The following is a 21046-nucleotide window of genomic DNA, read 5'->3' on the forward strand; positions in this document are numbered from 1 at the left end:
CCAAATCTAGGTCAGAGCCCCACCTGCCCCATGGCAGGCGCACATGACAGAACGGGAAGGGCGCGGGACGGGGGAGCTGTGTTTGCAAATCTCGGGCTGCTGGGCTGCCGATTGGAAGAGAAGGGCGCCCTTAGCTCCGCCCATTGGGCCCTCGCGGCTCCTCCCACTTCGAATGTTGCAAAAGGAGGGGGGGAAAGACCCGAAGACAGTTGCAAAGTGCTTAGAGGAAAGTAACTGGAGCAATTTTTATTTATATGTAATTTTTTTTATAAAAAGAAAAATTGGTTGTAGATTCGCATTTGGGGGAAAGCCGGAGCCAAGGATTCTGGAAAGCGGCAGGATCTGCTTTCGGTTTCCCTTTATTTTTATTATTATAATATAATAATACTGATTAATAAAAGGAAGGTGCGAAGAGGTTCCCCCACACTCGGATTCCCTCACTGCCTGCTGAGAAGACGGGGTCTCCCCTCCCCATTTATAGATCACGGACATCCCTCTTCCAGCCTATTTAGGATCTGACTGGAAGAAAAAGCAGCGGAGATCACCCGTCGCTGCCGCTGCTGCAACTGCGAGATCCTTAGCAAAGGGATCGCCTGGGCATTTTGGATTTGCTGACTTTTCCGTTTTCCTTTGGCGCCTTAAATCTGCTAAAGCTCGCCGAAAGCTGGTGACTTTTAATTCTAGGGGAAATAATTTTGTTCTAGCAAGATTGGAAATACAACCCTCCCGTTCCCTAGGGAAATCTCGTTGGATCTTAGGAACTCTTTACTCCACCCCGCTCCACATTTTCCAATAACTTCATCGCAAATATATATATATATTTCTTTGCCCATCTTTTGGGGAGATCTTCCTCAGAGCCGGTTGGCTGCTAAATTTGGATCGGAGTGAGGCAAGGTGGGGGCCATCGCCTGCCCCTCCGGAGGCTTGTTTCCAGGCTGGTAGCAGAAGAGAGAGAGAGAGAAGACAGCCGCCTCCTTTAAAATAAAATAGAAAATCCCACCCCAAAACCTACACCTCAACTTCCTTTTCCAGTCGAGCATCGAATCGGTGAATCTCCCTCGGGGGTATCTGCTGCTGTTTTCTACAAGGACCTTTTGTTTTTATTCGCTGTCCCCTGCTCGACACCATAGAAGAAGGGCGAAAAAAGCAATTTTCAGCGGTGGGACCTCCTGGATCTTCCTGCTGCTGCCGCTTTCGCTATGGCCCGCCCAGCTACCCAAAGTAGCCCGGCTCCTAGCCCCATGCTCGCCTCTCCTCCTTTGGGACTAGCCACCCCGAGCTCCGCGATGGTCAGTCTCAAGAGCCTCCTTCAGGGACCGGTCAAAAGTCCCGACCGCCGAGGGGCCAAGGACCTGGGCTCATGTGAGTGATACCCCTTCGATCCTCCCTTGCAATCATTCCTCCACCTGGTTCCTCCTTTGCCTGCCTGTCCATCTCTCCCTAAGTGTAGATATTCATGTACTTAGCTTCGTATTTCCTCTATACATGCATCCATTTTCTTGCTGCTGGAGGTGTTTTTTGTATTAATCTTCAGGGCACTGCAGAATCTTCCCTAGAGTTTGCCCTTGGAATGGCTGGGTCACTCTTATTCCCATTTCACAGATAGGGAAGCTACTGTCATCCTTAGCAGAGGCCAGATTTGCATATTTGCATACAAGCCTGCCTAGCCAATCATGTCTCCCCTGGGCTACCATAGAGGCTATCCTTCTATTCCATACACCTTCTACTCCCAGGCATCCCATAATATTAGTCCTGGCCTCTCTGTCGTTTTTGTGCCATTTCATTTCATAAATGTCTGCCTTCAGTGGAAAAAAAAGAGTTTTGAGGCAGTCTAAAGACAAGCAGAATTATTGGCACATAAGCTTTGGTCTGCTCAGTCTTTAAATACAGCCTATAAATGTCCCTCCACCTGCCACCCCATCCATCTCCCCACCCCATAGTTTATCTCTCAACCTGTATTCGCCCCCTTTATAGCTGCCTCCTTGTCCACCTGGCTTTTCACACCATCCACCTGCCTTATATCTGTCTATAGGTCCCAACCTGCACACACTTGTCCAATGCTCTTATATATAAAAAATATCGAGCCATTCGTTCCCTCTTTTTTAAAAAACAAAAAACCCCATAACAAAATCTGTGAGTTGCAAAGACCTGCTCAGACTCAGGGCCCCTGGAAAGGGAAGTCCTTCCTATGAATGATATGCAGTGATATTTATATACTCTTGTCCTCCCTCCCCTTCTATGCAGATGGCCTTCAGAGCCTGAACATTCAACTTGCTTTCATTTTGGGCTTTTCCATCTCGATTGGGGGGGGGGAGGTAACTGTTGTTTGCTTTCAATGCGGCATTGTTAATTCTTTCCATCCGTGAAATGTTCCTTCTCCTGGGTTGTGAGTTCCAATCAAAATGCATTCATTCTAAATTGGGAAGGCCCCATGCAATGGGTTCATGTAGGCCCCACATATGCATAGGGACAGACCCATGTTTACTTCTGGATGGGATGCCACGGAAGATCTGGAAGGAGGTCGAAATCTGGTTATTGCAGGAAGGGCCTGGGACCTAGGCGTTCTGGAGAAAGAAGGTAAATGCCTTTGGTGGCGTAAGATTTAGGAGGAGCCACGGAGCCTGAACTCCTGGCATGTTTGGGAGAGGAGGAGGGGCATTAGGGGCAAGACAAGTTTGGGGGCCAGGACTTCTAGATATATGAGGCAGGGGACATCTATAGGTGGGATAGCTCGGTCGGTAGAGCATGAGACTCATGATCCCAGGGTTGTGGATTCAAGCCTCATGGTTGGGCAAAAGAATATTGCGTTGCACGGGGTTGGGCTAGATGACCCTTGGAACCCATTCCAACTTTACAATTCTATTATAATTCAATTGCCCCTACCGTTGCGGTGCGTGTGCATTTCAATCCCGGATCGCTTTTCTGCCCCTTGGGTGTTTGGCAAGATGGGCAGCCGGTTTTGATAGATCTAAGCAAAACAATGACAGAGAGAGCGGGCTGGGGAGGGGACGGATAGGGCCTGTCAGGTTTTCTGGGAGGGGAAGCTGTTGGAAAGGGAGGGGGCGGACAGAGAGACTCCTGGGTTCTGTCGGGCAGTGCGGTGCCGAGTGCGAAGGCTGCGTGCGTCCCGGATTCCGAGGATCGGGAGGGGAGGGGGAGCTTTGGGGAGCCCGGACGCCTGGGTTCGCTCGCTGCTGCTGCTGCTGCTGGAGAGGTGCCAACTCGCTAGGGTTTTCCAGGGTGATCCACCAAGCGGTGTCTCTGGACATGCGCACAACCTCCCGTGCGCGTACACACACTCACCCAAACACACACACTCGCATCTGCTGGCTGGCAGCAGTAAATCCCTTAAAGCTGCACACAGCCTGGCCACGGGACGCAGCAGGAGGGAGCGAAACGTGCGCGCGGGCGCTGCTGTGGCGCTTCGCCCCGGGAAACACTCTCGCAAGACTTTTTCGCACGAGCGAGCGAGCGAGCGGGCAGCGAAGGGCAAGGCGGGAGGAGGAGGCGGCGGCGGCTAGGACATCGCAGGGGCACCCAGGGTGTCACCCGGGGTCAACGCCCCACGGAGGGAGAGGGGAAGAGGGAGGTGCACCAGGGTGGCGAGGAAGCTGCCAGCCACAAGCTGGCATTTGGGTTCTGGCCGGCGGACAAGATGGGAGGCGGACACACCGACACGGACGGTGGGTATCTTTGCGGGCACTTTTTGCGCGCGCTGGGGCGGGGGGGGGGTGATTGGCACCCTGCGGCCGGGGTGGGTTTCCTGTGAATTCAGGCATAGCAGGTGGGCATCTCGGAATGCCAGAGACTTGTTTCAGGTTTTTTTAATTTCAGTTTGATTATATTGGTGCCCGTCATTAAGATGGGCAAAGTGTATATATCTTTGGGGGGGGTCTTGCATCTTGGGCATCCTGCCACCCGTCCTGCAAGGGTTGCATTCGCACAAACACATAAACAAACGTGTTTGTGCACAGGCACTCTTGATAGATTTGTTTGGGTGCTGACTAGTCTTGGCCGCCCCAGTGTTATTGTTGTGCCCCCCACCCACCCAAAAGAAGGACCGAGTTTTGCTTCTCCTCCTAGTGCTGAATGTCAATCATTCCTCTTCGGAACAGAAAGTAAACTGATGTCCTGCTTGAATAGGCTCCTGCTGGCTCCAGCCATTGAGAAACTCGCCTGACCCTGGTTACTTTGAGGTTATTGTTGTTGTTGTTAATGACCACTCTCCAATGCTTTGGGCGGCTCGATCCTGAGCACGTTTTACTTGGAAGCAATTCGTTTCCAGAAGGGTTAGTAGTCTGTGGCACCTTTTAAAAAGTTTATTGTGGATATCAGTTTTATCGGATACACAGAAATGGACTCTGCTCGGCAAAAGCTTATGGGCACAACAAATGTCTTATCTTTTCAGGTGTCAGGGGACCCTTGGTTGTTTATACATGGAAGTAAGCTTTATAAATGCCCGTTGGCTTTACACCTGAGTAAACATGCCACTGGCCACAGACTGATAGAGATGCAATTTCATTATATTATTCCTGGTGCGTTTTGCAACTTTTGCAGGTGGCTTTCCTTTTCACAACAGCCTCCACAAAGCTGAGTGTTGTTGTTCCCATTTCACAGTTGAGGAAAACTGAGACTTCAGTTTGGGTAGCCTCTTTGATTGGTCCCTAAACTGATTTTATATGTTTTTGATTGTAATCATATTTTGGAATGCTTTTATCTGTTTTGGATTTAAAAAAAAAGTTTTTATCTTGTTTTGCCACCCTTGGAGAGGAGGGGTGGGATATAAATTAAATTTAATTAATTAATTAATTAATTAAACGACCCAGGCTTTGAATATTGGACTCATAACTCCAAATATAGCTTTATATCATTTGGATAATATTGACTGTGGCGGGAGGAGGGCATTCAAAGATTACGGGGGGGGGCGGGCAGGGCAATACTAGGAAGTGGTGAGGAGTACTTTGGACCACGTTTGTGAAGCTAATACAACTGAAGGGCAAAGTTAAGAGTGGTGACAAAATGCATACAGTTCAATTCATTTACTACATTGTTCTGCATATTTTAATGTATAATTTCAACAGTTGTATTTCTGCCTGTGTCATGTTCCTCGCAACTCATAATCCTCATGAATAATATCTCCCCCTCCTCCACTACTTCCTTTATCTTTGCAATAGACCTGACAAGGTAGTTAATAATATTCCCATTTTACAGATGAGGATAACTGAGGATTAAGAACTTGCCCAAGGCCGCCCCGGTGACTCCAATGGCTGAGCCAGGATTTGAACCTGAATCTCGGATAGCCTATCGTCTGAGTCGCTCCGACTCTTTGGTGATAGTTGTTTGGGGGGTGGGGTTCATTGGAAGAAAAGTGGAAGAGGGTTGTGGGGTGGATTTGGAGTGGATCAGCTGCCAGGGTTGGGGAGCTGCGCAGTAGGCAGCCGCAGTAGGCTTCGCTTGATCTGTGGGGCGTTGTGGGTGACTCGCCCAGTTTCGGGGTGCCAGGCTGGTGTCACCGCAGGAGGTGTCAGCTGGGCCCGGACTTCTCTCCCACGTGTCCAGGCAGAGTCAGGGCTCAGGTATGGCGTGCCACTCCCAAGCCTGCCTGAGCCTCGTGCAGGGGGGTGGGGCGTCTTCAGGAGAATCCTGGCCTGTAAACCACAAGAGCCCTCAAGCCTTCAGAGACCTGGTGAGGGGTGGAGGGGGTGATGGTGGCAGTGGGTTCTTCCCAAGTGCATGGGAAAGAGGGTGACCTTGGTTAAAGAATGGAGGCAACCCGCTGGAACAAATAGTTCCTGGCTGAAGACCTCTGGAATTGTGGGACGAAAGGAAATCGGCAAGTCTGTCCCCTGATTCCTGCGCGCTCACTCCCAACCTTAGCTAAATCTCCCTCTACCTTGATCTTCTATAAGATTTGATGCCTTATTTTGCTTTTATATTTGTTGGAAGGCACCCAAAGTGGCTCAGGCAACCCAGTCAGATGGGCAGGGTACAAATATTATTATTATTATTATATTTATTAACAATTATTATTATTAACAATTATTATTGTTGTTGTTGTTATATAATGATAATGGTTGTTAACAACAACAATAATAATAATATATTGCAATCTTCTGTAATCTGAGCACTGTGGGGGAGCGAATCTAATGATATGACCCCGAACTCCTGGGTCCTTTAGTATGGGAGCACAACCTAGTGAGCTTAGAATGAGGGGAGCTCTAGCAACCGGGGTCCTTGTGGCATCCCCTGGGTGGTGGTGATGGGCACCTTCTCAACACCAGCGCAGAAGATGCCAGTCAGATCTGCCCCCCCAGAGAGCACCAAATGTTCCCTCCCCAAACTGATGCCCACACCAGGATCACCCGGCGGCTGCTGCCGCCGCCCCACCTAGACCAAAGAGGAGCGAGCTGGAGGGATTCAGGCAGGCAGATGGGCTGAGTGAGCTTTGAGGGCACAGGAGAGCAAGAGCCCAATCAAGCGTGGCTGAGCATGGGGTCATCTGGGGTGAGGCAAGCGCTCACGTTTTTTTTTTTGCTGGTGAACGGCATGCAGGCCTCCAGGGCTGGAGAGATAGGGATGGGGCCCAGGCAGGTTTCGGCAGCCTCCGCGGTTCAAAGATGCGGACTGTCGCATGCTGCAGCCACCCATCCCCACAACACGCATCTCTCCCAGCCATCTGGCCCTCTCATTGGCAGCCTGTCCTTTTTCTTTGCCCACCCACCTGCACAGCCTGCCTGCGCCCATAGAGGAGGACCGTGCACAGTTTATGTTTGAGCAGAACTGTTTTGTTTGCTTTGGGCCCTTGGGCTGTGAGAATGTAAGGAAGTGATCCACACACCTGGGAGTCCCGTGCAGGAACACCCACCCACCACACATGTAAGGCATACGACTTCACCCGAAGAATCCTAGGAACTGTGATTGAAGGTCGCTGGGAATTGCAGCTCTGCGAGAGATAAGCTAGAGTTCCCCGGGTTAATGGGGGGAAGTGGTGTGCTTTAAACGTGTGTTGTGTACGCAGCCACCCCCACACTCAAGTGCCAAACTCTGTCCTAGGTTGCCTGGGGATGTCTGGATTCAGAAGGTGGCCAAGCCCAGAGACTAGAAGCAACTGCCTCGACACTCTGGCCTTTTGCACTTTGCACCCGTGCACGTGCCCAACACGCCAGCAGTGCTGGGTGTTGTATTCCACGTGCACACAGCTATGTACATAAACATTAAGTTTTGCTGATCTCTCATCCTTCCTTGTGCAGTGGAATCTATTGCTGTTCACCTTGCAAAACCCTTAGAATTGCAAAGTTACGGCAATCACAGGCTTCAGAATGATGATTTTCCTCCTTTTGTCCATCTTCCCAATCCATCTCCCCAGTCCACTTCCATGTCAACAGTGTAACATTGTTCGGTTTCCTTTATTCCGCTGGCCCTGTGCTGTGGAAAACCTGCACACACACAGAAGACTCGTAGATTTCCGCTTTCTTGGCTTCCGGCCTCTAGGTTTCTGCCCCTAGATGCTTCTCAACCTATAACCTTCTTCCTTAACCTGACCTTCTCCTCCTGCCCCCTTTTCTGCAGGTGTCATCAAAGACAAGGAACGCAAAATGGAGGACGACCTGAGCATTTCGCGCCCTGGCCAATGCGCCTACCTGGGCTCCCTTTTGTGGGAACGCACATTGCCCTACAACGAGATTGAGTATGTTGACTTGGACGAGTTTTTGCTGGAAAACGGGCTGCCCCCCAGCCCAGCTCACCAGCCCTTCTCGCCAGGGAGCCAGCCCACGGCCTCGCCTTCCAGCGGGGTGGTGGTGGACCTTAGCCGCCCGGCCTCTTGTGCGTCGTCCTCTTCTATCTGCTCCTCGTCTGGCGAAGGCCTAGTGGGTAGCGATTACGACCATCACGGCAGCAGCCAGACAGGTAAACTGTGCTGTACTTTGGGTGTGAGGGTGGTGCTGGGGGAATGGGAGTCAAAGTTATTGCTGGCATTTGTCGTCCCTCCCCTTGGAAGGAGCTGTGAGAATATCAACTCACCCTTCCCCTGTTTCATATAACTTTGTTTACGCTCCAAGCTCCCCACGTTTCTGAGCTGCACACCTATTAAGTTTTAGCTGTATGTTTGCAAAGAGAGTCTTGATGGGAACTGGAGCTCCCATTCTGAAGACACTCAGTTGACTCTGCAAAATAGCTCTTGGGTTTCAAGGCTAAAAGGTGTTTTTACAGTCCAATAGTGGCTGCAGTGGAACAAGGGTTATATTGTAGTACCCCATTCACTTCAAGGTCAAGGGCAAACTACATGTTACACAGAAGTGCACGGAACAAAATGAAAAGCAGACCTGGGAGGTTGAGATTTTGAGTGGAGAGGCAGGAGAGAAATGTGTGATTCTCTCCCTTCCAGCCTTTTCCCTGTCCTTCCCACCCCCTGCTACCTGCTTTCAAGTTACGTGCACCAGTCTCTCCTTCTATTTGTCTGACAAAAGTACCGGTAGTTATTCTTATGCCTTGGAATAAATTATGCAAAGCATGCAGTGTTTACTCCAAGTGCAAAATTTAGCCTACCTATTTGGATATATTTTTATAAGGGGGGGTAACTCTGAGCACACACCACTTTGGATAGGAGGAGTGAGCAGTTTCTAGAGCCCTCCCAGTTTGGGAGGGCAGTTTCATGTTCCCTCCCTGGTTGCAGAGAAAATTGAGTTTCTAATCTCCTCCCTGATTGCAAATAGTTTTTCAATCCCAGCCTCTCTGGGTTGCAGTGGCAATACCAGTGGCCCCCTTCAGGCTGCTGCAAGAATTGCGCTGCCCTTCTCCTTCCTAGTCCCCTGTTGTCTGATGTCCCCATTAAATTTTGGTTAAATAGCTATGTTTGCAGCAGATGTTTAATACACAAACACACCATTGCAGAAAATAAAAGCAAATTTTGCTCTGTTTGGATTTAGTCCCTTCCTAGTTTGCAGAAGCAGATCAGATGGTTTCTACCCAGTTTAGATCACAAGTATTAAGAATTTCAATAGGGTCCTCCATGCATTTTTTGTTGCAGAGTGCAGAAGGAAGGTGGCAGCAGTTCTGAAGCTATACCAGGTGTGGACCTAGTTGTTTGCCTTGGATGAGAGCTTCATGGGTACGCTAGGATATTAAAGAGAAAACTTTGGGGTGCAATTTTATACTATTTATAAGAGTTATAGGGACGCGGGCGGCACTGTGGTGTAAACCACTGAGCCTTGGACTTGCCGATCAGGTCGGTGGTTCGAATCCCTGCGACGGGGTGAGCTCCCGTTGCTCGGTCCCAGCTCCTGCCAACCTAGCAGTTCAAAAGCACGTTGAAGTGCAAGTAGATAAATAGGTACCGCTCTGGCGGGAAGGTAAATGGCATTTCCGTGCGCTGCTCTGGTTTCACCAGAAGCGGCTTAGTCATGCTGGCCACATGACCCGGAAGCTGTCTGCAGACAAACGTCGGCTCCCTTGGCCAGTAAAGCGAGATGAGTGCCTCCACCCCAGAGTCATTCGCGACTGGACTTAACTGTCAGGGGTCCTTTATATGTTATAAAGATTTGCAATTTAATGCTTATGTTTAAATAAGGTGTGGGGAGTCTTTGGCCCTCCAGACATTACTGAACTACAACTCCCATCAGGCCCAGCAAGCACAGCCAGTCATGATGGGAGTTGTAGTTCAGCAATATCTGCAGGGCCAAAAGGTCCTGCACCTGGTTACTTTCATTATTTCATGTGTTAACTTTAACATCTCATGTGTTTTAGAAACCTGGACTTTGTGAGATGGTTGGGTGGGAAGGGAATTGTGTTTTCGTTTTGGGAGGGGGCTCCCCACCTTCTAAAGTTGCCAAGCGCTCCTAAAACTAAATTTTCCACTTCTTGAAAATACTGGATGCTGAAATACTATATTTCCAAACTGTCCCTTTGATTTGCAGTAATTACTGATATTGTTTGGATTACCGCCTCCAATGTGGGCATTGGATTTCGGTGGGGAGGTCAGGCTAACGTGGGTTTAAGCTTGAGAACAAAATAGACAGTGCTCTGAAAGTTACCTGCTACCATTTAATACTTACTGTCACTTTTCTGCTTTCATTTACAGTTGTGGTTTTTGGTGCGATTTGGGAAATCGCAAGAGAGGAGGGTGGATATCATGAGATGTTTGGGTTTTGTTTGAAACGCAGAGTTGGGAGACTAGTGCTTGTGGTTTGTGGAGAGAAATATCGGGAAAACAAGGTAGTGGGACGACTTTGACGCCATCCTTAGTGAAGTACAGCGGGACGCTTGGGATCCGTGCCCTCGTGGCCCCAGTGAGCACTCCAGAGAAGGTATTCTTACCTCTTCCTTCGCAATGGTACCTCCTCGAGCTAGCAGTGGGCAGCGTAGACTTTGCTGGTGGCAAAAGGTGACGTAAAATGCAAAGGAATTATGTTTTTTCACAGATGTAAGTTGGGTAAATTTGGGTGCCCCCCCCTTGAAACATAAAGCTTTACAGGGTATTAACAGAGGGCCACCCACCTATGTCCCCATACTTCTCCCCAACTTTTTCCTCCCACCCTACTCTACACAGTACAGTGTTTGCCACTGATCTAATCCAGGCATCTGGACACTCAATACTTTCCCCCCACTCCACCCCACTAACTGCTGCACCCTGCCCAGAGAACCCAGGAGTCCTAGAGACCTCTGCTAAAAGAACTGCACCCTCTTTTCTTCCAAATCATTTCTTCTCTTCCCTGGCTCCCTCAACCTTCTGTTCCAGAGAACCCAGGAATCCTGAATACCCATAGCCCCCCCTCCTCATATCTCCCCACAGGAGGTCACCAACACCCATCCAAGTTCACTAGACGCCCCCCTTTCCCTTCTGGAGAACCCAGGAGCCCCGGACACTCGCCTGTACACCCCCTTCCCCCACATACGGATCCTGGATGTCAGCGCCTCGAAGCTCCCCCATGAGAACCCAGGAGTCCTGGACAGTATCTTCTGCCCACGTACACCGATCCCCTCCCCCCCACTGGATCGCTCCTCCTCCTCCTCGTTCCTAGCAATCCTGAATACCAACAGCCTCAGGTTCCCTCCTCCTCCTCCTTCTCCTCCTTAGACACGCAGAAGAATTCCAAATAACAACAGCTTTCTCCACCCCCCTTGCATTAAAAAAAAAAAAAAAGAACTCAGGAATTCTGGATTCCCTCCTCCCCCTTTCCAACAATTCCGGGCGGGGGGTATTGGATGCCCACCCCCGAGGCGCGCCCTCGTGTGCCTGTGCGCGTGCACACGCGCGCTCCTTGCCCGCCCGGCGCGGCGGCAGGGAATCCCGTGTCTGCTGCTGGGCGCGGAAATCCTGTGCTGCTGGCTCCCGCCTGGGAAGCCCGGTCTCGTGTCTGCTGCACGGAGCCTCCTGCTCCCGCTCACGTGCCTCGCCCTGCTTCTGCGAACACATGTCGCGGCTCGGCTCCTCTCGCTGCCAGCTGGCAGGCGGCCCCCTTCCTCGGCGCAGGGCGGGGTCAGCGGGCACGTGGGGATGCGGTGTGAGAGGCGGCGCTGCTGCTGCAGCAGCCCGGGAGGAGGAGGAGGAGGAGGAGGTGGAAGCGGGTGCTGCTGCTGCTTCGGGGCCTCTCGCGGAACGGGGGCGGCAGGGGGCGTGGGCCTGTGGGTGGCCGCCTATCCCGGCTGGGCAGGTTGGGCCGGAGGGAGGCGCGGCCACGCAGGACGCCTGGGTTCTGCGAGGAGGCAGGAGTAGCACTCCTGGGTTCCCCCTGGAGGGGTGGGGGTCCAGCGAAGGGGATCAGATTCCGGCTTCCTTCAAGGAGAGGTGGGAGTGGAGATCAGGATTCCCGGGTTTTTCCCCATAAAGAAGGGATTCCGGGGGGCGGGGGGTGTAGGACCCCGGGTGGGGGTTCTCTCTGGGGAGTTGTGGGGTACCCCAAGGACGGGGTGTGTGTGTGGACTCCAGGGTGTTTCAGGGAAGTCGAAACCCCTGTTTTTTTCCGGGGTGCGTGTGTGGCGCCTAGTGGGTGGAGCGTTGGGCTCTGGAGTTTCTTGGTTTTCCAAGGAAAGAAATATGGGGGGGGGGCACAGGACTCTTGGGTTCTTCAAGAGGAGAAAGGGGGGGCAGAGGGAACCAGGATTGTGGGTTTCTTCAAAAGGAGAGTGCTGTAGTAATGGGAACAGGAGTACGAGGTTATCCGAGGAAAGAGGGGGTTTAGTGTTGCCTAAAGGGAGCGGGGATTCTGGGGTCCCGTGCGGGTGGTTTTTTTATTGGGGGGGAGACTGGTGGTAAGTGTATAGGAGTTAGAGAGATCTAGCTGAGGGTGGGATGTATGACTCCTGGCTTTTCTGAGGGGGCAGGTGGGGGTGGATGACATTGGGAGAAGGTGTTCGATATCCCAGGTTTTCTGAGGGTGGGGGTATGAGAGCCAAGGGATCCGGAGGGTGTAGCTTAAGTGATGGGGGGGGGATGATGGGAAGGCAGACAGCTGAGTTGAGGGGAGATGTGGGGACCCTGGTCGCTGAGAAGAGTTGCAAAGTTTCTTTTATTGGTCTAGATCAGGGTTTCCCCAGCTTGGGTCGCTGGCTGTTTTTAGACTACAATTCCCATCATCCCTAACTAGTGGGTCAGGGATGATGGGAATTGTAGTCCCAAAACAGCTGGAGGCTCAAGTTGGGGAAACCCTGGGATAGAGCTTTCTGGGCTCGCTCTTGTGTACTTGTCTGCTTTGCCCCAGCAACCCCAAGCGGCTTAGAGGGACGGCCATTTGCCTCCTCAGAGTTGCCTTGCCTCCCAGTTCCACGATGAGCTTTTTCAAAGCGGTTGTCACTTGTGAAATGGTTGTCTGGATCCACTCTCTCTTATGCCTCATTCCCCCATCTGTTAGGCATTTAAACAGATCGGCGGGGCCCACGTGGCTAGCTGGACACCGCATACTGCATAGTGCTGTTCCCAAAACGGCCTTGCAGTGCCGTTTAATCCTCAGAAATTTGCCAGCCCCTCTGCGTGTCTCTAATCCCCATCATGTGTACAGCTGCAGCTGCCTGAGCAGCAGCGAAGCCCTGTGTCCCCAATTCACCGTTCCACTTCTCAAGAAGACACACAACCCTACAGCCCTCCTCCTGAAAGACTCTGCAGAGAAAATAAAAACAATGGGGGTGGATATGTACATAATGCAATGTCTATAACATATGGATGTGCATGTGTGTTTGTGTACAAAGGACTCCGTAGAGGTTACAGTGGAAGTGTGGGGTGGACCAGCCTGCAGATAGCCAGTTGTGGGTGCTACTGCCCTCTTGCGGGTTCTCTTTATTTGTGAAGCTCACCTGGATTTTTCCTTCCTCCACACCCATTCCAGGTCCCGTAACACCTGTGTCCCGGAGCACGCCCAGCCCTGTGGACCCCGAGGGCGTGGAGGTCCTCATGAACTTTGACCCTGACCCTGCCGACTTGGCGCTGTCGAGCATCCCGGGGCACGAGACCTTCGACCCCCGCAAGCATCGGTTCTCCGAGGAAGAGCTCAAGCCACAGCCCATCATGAAAAAGGCACGGAAAATACAGGTCCCAGATGATCAGAAGGTGAGAGAGGCGCAAAACGCACTGATCTTAGAACAGTATTTTAAGAGATTTTCCTTGGATAATATCAAATGCACAGGGGAGCCTGTGTTGCATCAAATACTATTGGACTACAGCTCCTGTCATCCCTGACCCTGACCATTGGTCCTGCTGGCTGGTGGGAGTTGGGAGGCCAGGAACATCTGGAGGGCCACAGGTTCCCAAGCCTTTGTGTGCAAGCTCCTCCCTACATTCCCCAATGTAGCTGAAAAAAGCTTGGGTGCAGGTGGTGGTTTTTAATTTGGCCGTTTATATCCAAATTCAGCAAACAGAAAGTTTAAAAAAATCACAACAAAAAATAACTAAACTTAGCAATGAAAACAAAACAGTGTCATAATTGCAGCTCGTTAAATTAATACCCCGCCTTTCTTTCAAGGTGCTCAAGGCAGCACTCCTGGTTCTTTTCCCCTTCCACTCAACTCTTTTATTCTCACAGCAACCTTGTGAGGAAGGAGGCCTGAACCTGGCTCTTCCTTGCCCAGTGTTGTAGCCCAGGGACAGCCAGTGTGGTTTCACTCCAGGGCTTGTTGAACTACAACTCCCATAATATCTCACCACTGGTGGTTATTCCGCAGCACGTTAACTTCACAACAGGGGACAGGTTGCTTTCTTAATTTTCTTTTTAAAAGGTTGGGCCGTTTTAAGTAAGTTCGAAAAGTTTGGGGAATTGACATTTGTTATTATATTACTTGTTTAAACTACTTAGCATTATTATTTAACATTTTCTAAGCTCTTTCCTGTCGACTGATACCCGATAGCCAAGGTTACGGTGTACCAGCTGTGACCCTGCCCACTGTGGCATGTGTCGCTCGACAAGATTTGGGTGGAATCCGCTGGCGTGAGTGGGCAGAGCTAGGCTTGCTGCCCAAACCCTCCCATTTTTGACTCCATGCTCTACACCAGTTTTCCCAACCTTGGGTCTCCAGCTGTTTTTGGACTACAACTCCCATCATCCCTAGCTAGCAAGACCAGTGGTCAGGGATGATGGGAACTGTAGTCCAAAAACAGCTGGAGACCCAAGGTTGGGAAATACTGCTCTACACAGAGCTGCAATCTCCAGAGATTGTTAAACCAATCAGTCCCTGCTCACAGGGGACTCTAGGAATAAGAGTCTTCTAATAGCTCTCTGCACCCTCAACAAACTACAGCTCCCAGAATTCCTTTTTTGGGGGTGGGGTGAACCATGACTGTTTAAAGTGGTATCACAACATTTTTTTATTTTCTGAAATAAAGTAGCGTTTTAAACACATAACGTGAATGTGGCCTGAGAAAACAGGCTAGGCAAAACATTCCTGTTCCCCCAGCACCTGTTGGCCATCTGCGCCAACCGAGTGTGCGCAGTGACTGGGGTGATGGAATAAAAGCTTGCCCGCAATATCTTTGCTCATCTTTGTTTTTAAAGAATAATCAAACCGCTGCAAAACACCCCTTCTCACCACCTTTCCTCAATAGTACTCAACAGCATTCCCTAACAGTATTCTATAACTGTACGCACTTGATCAACTTAAATACAGTTTTCAAATAATCACTTTACCCTACCACAGCACTGCATTCGGTGCAGTAGGTAAACTCTCCCTGCTAATTAGTTAAATTGTTTAAGATACCTCAGGTGTGCTGAATTGTCGAAAGCTCACAGATGTGCTGCCATGCAGGTTATAATTACACACACCTCTGAGTAGCACCATTGACCACATTAATATCAAGAAAACCCAACAACACCATGGTCCCAGCCGCTGCTTTTTAGGAGACAGGCAGACAGATGTGACACCCCAGTGTAATGCCTTGGATCCAAAATGCCTGCCTGAAGGGTAGTTTCCACCACCAGGGGTTTTGGTGGCAGGGCTAGGACAGTGAATTTCTCTCTGGGGTTTAGCGTTTTTTCACGTGCCGGCTGCAGGGCGACAATGTTATGGGCGGGAGCAAGGCTATCTGGGAAATGCACTGCTGGGTACAAACCTGTTTTCTGAGCTGGCAGGCATGGATGATTGTCTGGCATTGTGTGTCTCAAAGGCAAGTAGCGTGTCCATACGTATTTTGTCAAGCGGTGACAGGAAAGGGTGTGTCCGCGCATGCATGACCGTGCACGTGCTCTTTCAAGAAGTATGTGTGTACTTTTGGGGAACGTCAATCTCTGTCCGAGATTCCAGAACGATGTGTTGCCACCAGTATACAAAGATATGCTAGAAAGAGGCACAGAAATGCAGTTTGCCAAGAGACAGAAGCTGGCCTAAAGTCACTAACTGAGTGTTGTGGCTGTGGGTGGATTCGAACCCAGTCCTCTTTGTGCTACATCACCACACTGGGAGAAGTAGTCATACTTACTGGGGAGGGGAGAGTTGTAGTTCAGCTGCATCTGATGGGGCAGAGGTTCCCAACGCCTGACCTATAGCATTTGCATCTCTCTCTTTAGCCAATAAGCCCCCCCCCAAGTGCCTTACTCTTTTTTTTTAGTATTAAAAAAAGAGAAGGCATTTCCTGTCCTCAGTTTAACATCTAAAAAATAAGACACAAAAGGAAAAATGGAAGGGGAGGGGAAAGTAAGCATACTCAGGCACCAAATCTCAAAGAGTTCTTACTAAGACTAGTTGGGATGCAAACAGTTCCAAGATGCTGGGGTAGAATGGGCGCGAGTAGGTGACAGATTATTAATATTTATTTGTATACAAGGTTCATGTGGAGAAATGCAGGAGAAAGAGCCAGAAGCAGCTTGAAATACCTCTGCTGCTCTTTTCTCTTGATTTTAGCAAGGCCTGCAAGCATGTCATCAAAGTTAGCAGCTTTCCTGCCCCTTCTTGCTTATATTATAAGTCCAGAACAGCGTATGAAGGCAAGTAGTACAGCCGCCCTGCTGGAACTAAGCAGGCCTGCCCCGTTCACTGCCCAGGTGGACTATCGCCTGGGAATCATGCAATAATAATAATAATAATAATAATAATAATACTTTTACTTACACCCTGCCCATCTGGCCGGGCCTCCCCAGCCACTCTGGGTGGCTTCCAACAGAATATTAAAAACACGATAAAACATAAAACATTAAAAACTTCCCCTAAGCAGAGCTGCCTTCGTATGTCGTCTAAAAGTCAGATAGTTGTTTATTTCCTTGACACCCAATGTGAAGCGTTCCACAGGGTGGGCGCCACTACCGAGAAGGCCCTCTGCCTGGTTCCCTGTAGCTTCACTTCTCACAGTGAGGGAACCTCCAGAAGGCCCTCGGAGATGGACCTCTGTGTCCTGGCTGAACAACGGGGGTGGAGAGCTTTGAGCTCCCTGGACAAAAAGTAGATTTATTAAAATAATAAACAGCAATTTGTGGCCTCCAAAAGAGAGCCAACTCTTCACAAGCCCACACTGACCTGTTTCGTTTTGTTTCTCCTACCCAGGACGAGAAATACTGGAACAGGCGGTACAAGAACAACGAAGCAGCCAAACGCTCGCGGGACGCCCGCCGCCTGAAGGAGAACCAGATCACGGTCCGGGCAGCCTTCCTGGAGAAGGAGAACGCCGTCCTGCGCCAGGAAGTGGCCAACATCCGCCAGGAACTGACCCGTTACCGTAGCATCCTCTCCAAGTACGAATCGCAGCACGGCACGTTGTAAGGCCCGCGGCAGCAGGCGGCTGCGCTCTTCTCCACCGCTCCACCGCTCTGACGCGGTGGGGCCACCCTGGTTTTTCAACCCTGACCCCCGTCTTCCCGAACCGGGCAAACAAATAATCAAACAACAGATGTTTGGAATAAGGGGAAAGGTCCCGAGACGGACGATTCCCCACGTGCGGGGACTGCCGTGCTCCAGGTACTCGACAGAAGGGATAAGACTTCCTGGGTTTGGCCTGAGCTGACCCTCGCCAAGAAAAAGGGCAGTGACTTGGGAGACGTTGAACTGGGCATCGTAGGCACACGAGACACACCGCGAACACACAAGGGCTCTGTAGCACACTGGAAGATGTATTACACACACACACATGTGCACACAGTACCCATTCTCTCTCTCTCCACGTACATGCTAGAGTTTGGTTCGTTGGCAGACTTTTCTCTCCAAACGGCAGAATTCAGCCCCAGATTGCTGCAGCTACTCACCTCTGCTTGCCCTGTTGTGGCATTTGGCTCAGTGGCACAGTTGGCCCAAGGAGGCATCAGGGTGCCCGTGCTTGCTTGCTTTTTTCTTCCGACAGCATCGCTTTTCAGTGGACATTTCTTCTTCTTCTTTTGCACACAATTTCTTCGACTCCTTTCTCCCGTCGACTCTTTTGTCAGGGTTGGTGGGGAAGGACACGAGAAGGCTGCAAAAGTGGACCCCCACCCCCGAGCCGTTCTGGGCTCCCATCTCGCAGCGGGTATTGAACCACTACGCCCTCCTCCCGCTGCACCCTTTGCAAAGAGAACTTAGAGGAGGCCTGGCACCCTGAGAAAAAAGAGGACACAGGAGCGTTGTTTTTCTCTCTCTTCCTTTTGATACCAGTAAACGTCAAGACTTCTGCCTGCGAAATGCCAAATTAGAAAAACGAAAAGAAAAAAACGGGTTGTGCACTCAATATTTTTTCCTCACAATTGGACAAAAGGGGCTTTGTGTCAGAGGGCAGGTGTGTGGGCTGTTAGTTGAATGATTACGATTATCTTATTCTTACTATTATACCTGTTTTTAGTTAAAAGGCAAGTGATGGTTTCTGTTATTTTCCCCCCTTCCACCACACCACACTTTTCCTCATGTTTTGTGTCCAACACTGTCTGATGTACGTCATATGTATAGAAACTAAAAGAAAAACGAAAAACACAGAACCTCATTGGTGACCCTCCATAAATATGAACATATATATAAATATATATATAATTTTCTCTTTTTTTGTAAGGCAAAAAGTATATATAGAGGCTCCAGGAGAGACTTGAGAGATTATGTTCTTCTTAATTGGGGAAAGGATGGTTCTTTCATACAGAAAGTGAATGGGGGGGGTATAAGGGGGAGGGGGGAATACGGTATTTTTATCTCCTTTGGGGAGGTTCCTAGTCTTTTTAATTTTCCATGTAACAGTGTTGCTGAAGACTTTGGGGGATGAAACCACCGGACTTGACGGAAGGCTTTTATTTCGAAAGGATGTTTACACAGTTGTATACCATGAGCAAACTAGGAATAAAGAAAGACAGGATTTTAAAAAAAAGAACGAACGAAACCTGATAATCTTTTGTGTCGTTTGTATTAACCTTTCCGTGCACGGCTCAGATTTTACCAACCTGGTGCCTTCCTCTTGCTGTACTACAAGTCCCATCAGCCTCAGCCATTTCTGGGGTTCTTTGGTCCACTCCTTCACAGAAAGGTGTCATTTCCCTATCATTTGCTAATGTCCTGCTGTAACAGGTAAAAGGAGACTTAAAGGAAAACAGCTACATTAATTTGTGGGAGAGGAGGCGGAACCCACCAGCATTCTGTGCAAAGACAACTAAATTCTGCAAATTGTACCGATTTGCACATTCCTGCCCATTTTGCAGCAGAGATTTGGCTTCAGGCGTTCAGAGCAGGGGACACAGAGACAGAAGCACAGGGAAGTGCATCATACCGAGTGAGACCATTGGTCCATCCAGCTCCGTACTGTCTCCAGCAGGGGTTCCCCAAAGAGAGGTCATTGAACCACCAGTGGTCTTCAAGCTTCATTCAGGCGGCCTGTGGTGTGTGTGGCTTTGCGGTTGAAGATGGGAGAGGGTACATCCCTGTGTTCAATAGTCCTCTCTGCTTCTAATCGTAATTCTGTTGCTTAGAGCAACAGAAACACAATTAAAAATCGTGCATCAATCTGGTACAGGGCATTGCAGTCGCTGCAACAAGCAGATAAAACCATTAAGCAGCCCTCTGCTATTCTCAAGAGATCCATGGTGGAGAAAGTATTAGGAACCACTCGCCTACACTGACAACAGCTCTCTGGGATTTCGGACCGGACATTCCCAGCCTTACCTAGAGTTGCTGGGCACATGCTGCATGCAGGCCAAGTAGATGCCCTGCCACTTAGCTGTAGCTCATCAGCATCCTCTAAAAAGCCCAGCTTACCCCTGTCACCAGCTGCCGATGTTTCATTAGGCCAGGGGTGAGGAACCTGTGGTCTTCACGTTGGACTCCCAGCTCGCATCACCCTTAGCCAGCTTGGTCAGTGATGATGGGCATTGTAGTCCATCTGCACACCTGCCTTACAAGATGGAGCAAGCCTGCGTAGGAGTCGTTGGGCCTTCAGTTCCCAAAATGATTCTGCAAACAACCTTTGTGTGTGTATAAATTGAGAGACACTGGTTTTCTTTTTTACATGCTATTTTATTATTTTATTATTACATTTATATCATGCACAGAGGTGGGTGGGGAGTGTCTAGAGCAGGGTTTCCCAAACGTGGGCTTCCAGCTGTTTTTGAACTACAGTTCCCATCATCCCTGACCACTGATCCTGCTAGCTATGGATGATGGGAGTTGTAGTCCCAAAACAGTTGCAAACCTAAGTTTGGAAAATAGAGCTTATTTGTTGCATTTATATCCCACCTTTTTCTCCAAGGAGCTCAAGGTGGTGTATGTGGCTCTCCCCTCCACCTCAGTTAACACCCCCCCCTTGTGAGGTATGTTAAGCGGAGAGACAATGATTGGCCCAAGGTCACCCAGTGAGAATCATGGCTGAGTGGGCATTTGAACCCTGGTCCCCAATGTCCTAGCCCAACACACTAACCACACTGACAAGAAAGTGCAAATTGCACGAAGGTGTCATCACTGGGTGCTTCTAGATGGGGAGCTTGTTTTGCAACTGTGTCACAAAGATCTGATTTTATTTCCCCCCCAATTTCCTCCGTGGCCCACAAGCTTCTTCACTTTCTCATGCCTGCCTCAGCCAAGTAGTATTCATTGCTGCTCTGACACTTGCTGTCCACATAAGTGACTAGAACAGGCTTCCTCAACTTCGGCCCTCCAGGTGTTTTTGGCCTACAACTCCCATGATCCCTAGCTAGCAGGACCAGTGGTCAGGGATGATGGGAATTGAAGTCTCAAAACATCTGGAGGGCCAAGGATGAGGAAGCCTGGACTAGGTATGTATTGTATTTCTGTTCCTCGGGCTTCAGCCATTCTTTCTGCTACTTTTTTCCATTCTGGGCATGCGTACCACTATTTCTGCGCATGTGGGCACACACATTTTTTAAAATCCCAGGAAGTGTGCAAGAACAAAGACTACCAGCCTTGGTTATGATGCTTCACACAAAACAGTGGGCAAAATACAAACTTGGAGGGAGGTGGGTGGAGATGTCCATTTCCATTTGTTGTGTTCTTTTTAATAGTAAAAACTTGCACAACAGCTTTGTTTAGCCTGCCCATTCAAAAGTGACGAAAGACTTAGCAAAAGATTTTGCCCCCTCCCCCAGAAGCCTGATAGATGTGTACTGTGATTACATTCTCCATGAGAATCCCTCACATTTTACTGGGTGGTGACCTTGGGGGAAAATAAGCTGCTCTGAAA

The 21046-nt window shown here is 49.8% G+C and overlaps 1 protein-coding gene across 2 annotated transcripts; it reads left to right on the forward strand.

Moving 5' to 3' along the window:
• The first annotated feature begins 143 nt into the window (after positions 1 to 143).
• Positions 144 to 18726, forward strand: DBP (D-box binding PAR bZIP transcription factor). Of its 2 annotated transcripts, none has more exons than XM_081884902.1 (4): positions 144 to 1362; positions 7570 to 7908; positions 13320 to 13540; positions 16957 to 18726. In XM_081884902.1, exons 1-4 carry the CDS (start codon positions 1200 to 1202, stop codon positions 17170 to 17172), a joined length of 939 nt encoding a protein of 312 aa, XP_081741028.1. In that variant the 5' UTR covers positions 144 to 1199; the 3' UTR covers positions 17173 to 18726. The 2 variants fall into 2 exon arrangements, with proteins under 2 accessions (XP_081741028.1, XP_081741029.1); XM_081884903.1 differs by lacking the exon at positions 144 to 1362 and adding an exon at positions 3257 to 3683.
• Positions 18727 to 21046: the final 2320 nt, after the last annotated feature.

This window comes from Podarcis melisellensis (assembly GCF_964234715.1).
Source record: "Podarcis melisellensis genome assembly, chromosome: 13".
NCBI classification, from domain to species: Eukaryota; Metazoa; Chordata; class Lepidosauria; order Squamata; family Lacertidae; genus Podarcis; species Podarcis melisellensis.